General features: G+C 50.2%; 1 protein-coding gene across 1 annotated transcript; it reads right to left on the reverse strand.

Moving 5' to 3' along the window:
• Nucleotides 1-173: 173 nt before the first annotated feature.
• Nucleotides 174-905, reverse strand: TREX2 (three prime repair exonuclease 2). The gene has a single exon (XM_018574369.1). The coding sequence runs from the start codon at nt 897-899 to the stop codon at nt 234-236; it is 666 nt and encodes a 221-aa protein (XP_018429871.1). The 5' UTR covers nt 900-905; the 3' UTR covers nt 174-233.
• Between the last annotated feature and the right edge of the window lie 233 nt (nt 906-1,138).

Raw genomic sequence — 1,138 nt, forward strand, 5'->3', positions numbered from 1 at the left:
TGGGAAAAACCATTGTGGGCCACCAGACAGACGGTCCGGGGCTTGACTATTGATGAATTCGATGACAATGTTGATGGGGCTCCCGTCAAATTTGTTTGCTTTTCACAATTGTTCGGTAGCTCAATGTCCAATAAAATCTGGCCTATGGATAAAAAACACGTGACTGGAATCACGCGGACGAGAGAGAATAAGGGGCCATGTGACATTCTAGATCCTACATAGAAGGTCGGTTATTAGTACATGGGCTTGATCTCTCCCCATCTTCTGTAATTTGCTGCCTCCAGAAGGCTTTCAGCTTTGCAGATGACGACAAGGATGAGGGTCAGCACGTCGCCTTCCGCGTAATGGGAAAAGTCGGGCTCCTTACTGAAGAACCGCCTGAAAATTTCTGGCAGGTTAAACTTCACTTTGACATACCCCGGCTTTCCTCTCCCTTGACCATGAAGGGATCGGAAGGCTTGGAGTGAGTCCATACACAGGATGGCGCTGGACAAGTCGTGCTGCTGTTGCAGAAGCTCAGTCTTCAGTAGGGGAAAGTCGTAGTCAAAGCCATTGTGGGCCACCAGGCAGACCGGCTGGGCCTGGCGATTTATAAATTCGATGACGGTGTTGATGAGGCAGTCGTCGAATTTCTTCTTCTCGCAGTCGCTCAGCTGCTCGTTGTCCAGGCCGGTGATCTCGGAGGCTTCCTTAGTAAGGGGCTTGTCCGGGTCCACGCAAAGGCAAAGCTTGTCCATCACCCGAGGTAGCTGCGTCTCCCCCGAGTCATCGGTCGCTGGATTCTTCAGTGAGGACACATGGACGGCCACCAGACACAACTCTGTGATTTTGGGAAGGTCTCCGTGTAGACCAGTAGCTTCCAGGTCTAGGAAAATGAAGGTTTTCACCGAGCTGGCCATCGCTGAGTCCTGTAGGACAAATTTTTTACAAAATTAATACAATTGGAAGCACGAGGGTACTCAATAAGGTGCATCAGCTGAACGGTGGCCCCCAGCTTTATTGTGGGGGGGCATTTCTTTATGAGCCATGGGCTCCTTGAATTAAAATAAATAACAAAATGTTGCCTTGGTAACTGCTGTAGCAGCACTACTTCCTGTTAAGGAGACTGGCCACCTGAGTTGGCTAGCTGGGTGACTGG

The sequence above is a fragment of the Nanorana parkeri genome, unplaced genomic scaffold (genome assembly GCF_000935625.1).
Source record: "Nanorana parkeri isolate BGI_ZX_2015 unplaced genomic scaffold, ASM93562v1 scaffold2903, whole genome shotgun sequence".
NCBI classification, from domain to species: Eukaryota; Metazoa; Chordata; class Amphibia; order Anura; family Dicroglossidae; genus Nanorana; species Nanorana parkeri.

What these genes read in the sequence shown, in the direction of transcription:
- TREX2 (XM_018574369.1), bottom strand. Translation starts at nt 899, where the DNA reads ATGGCCAGCTCGGTGAAAACCTTCATTTTCCTAGACCTGGAAGCTACT.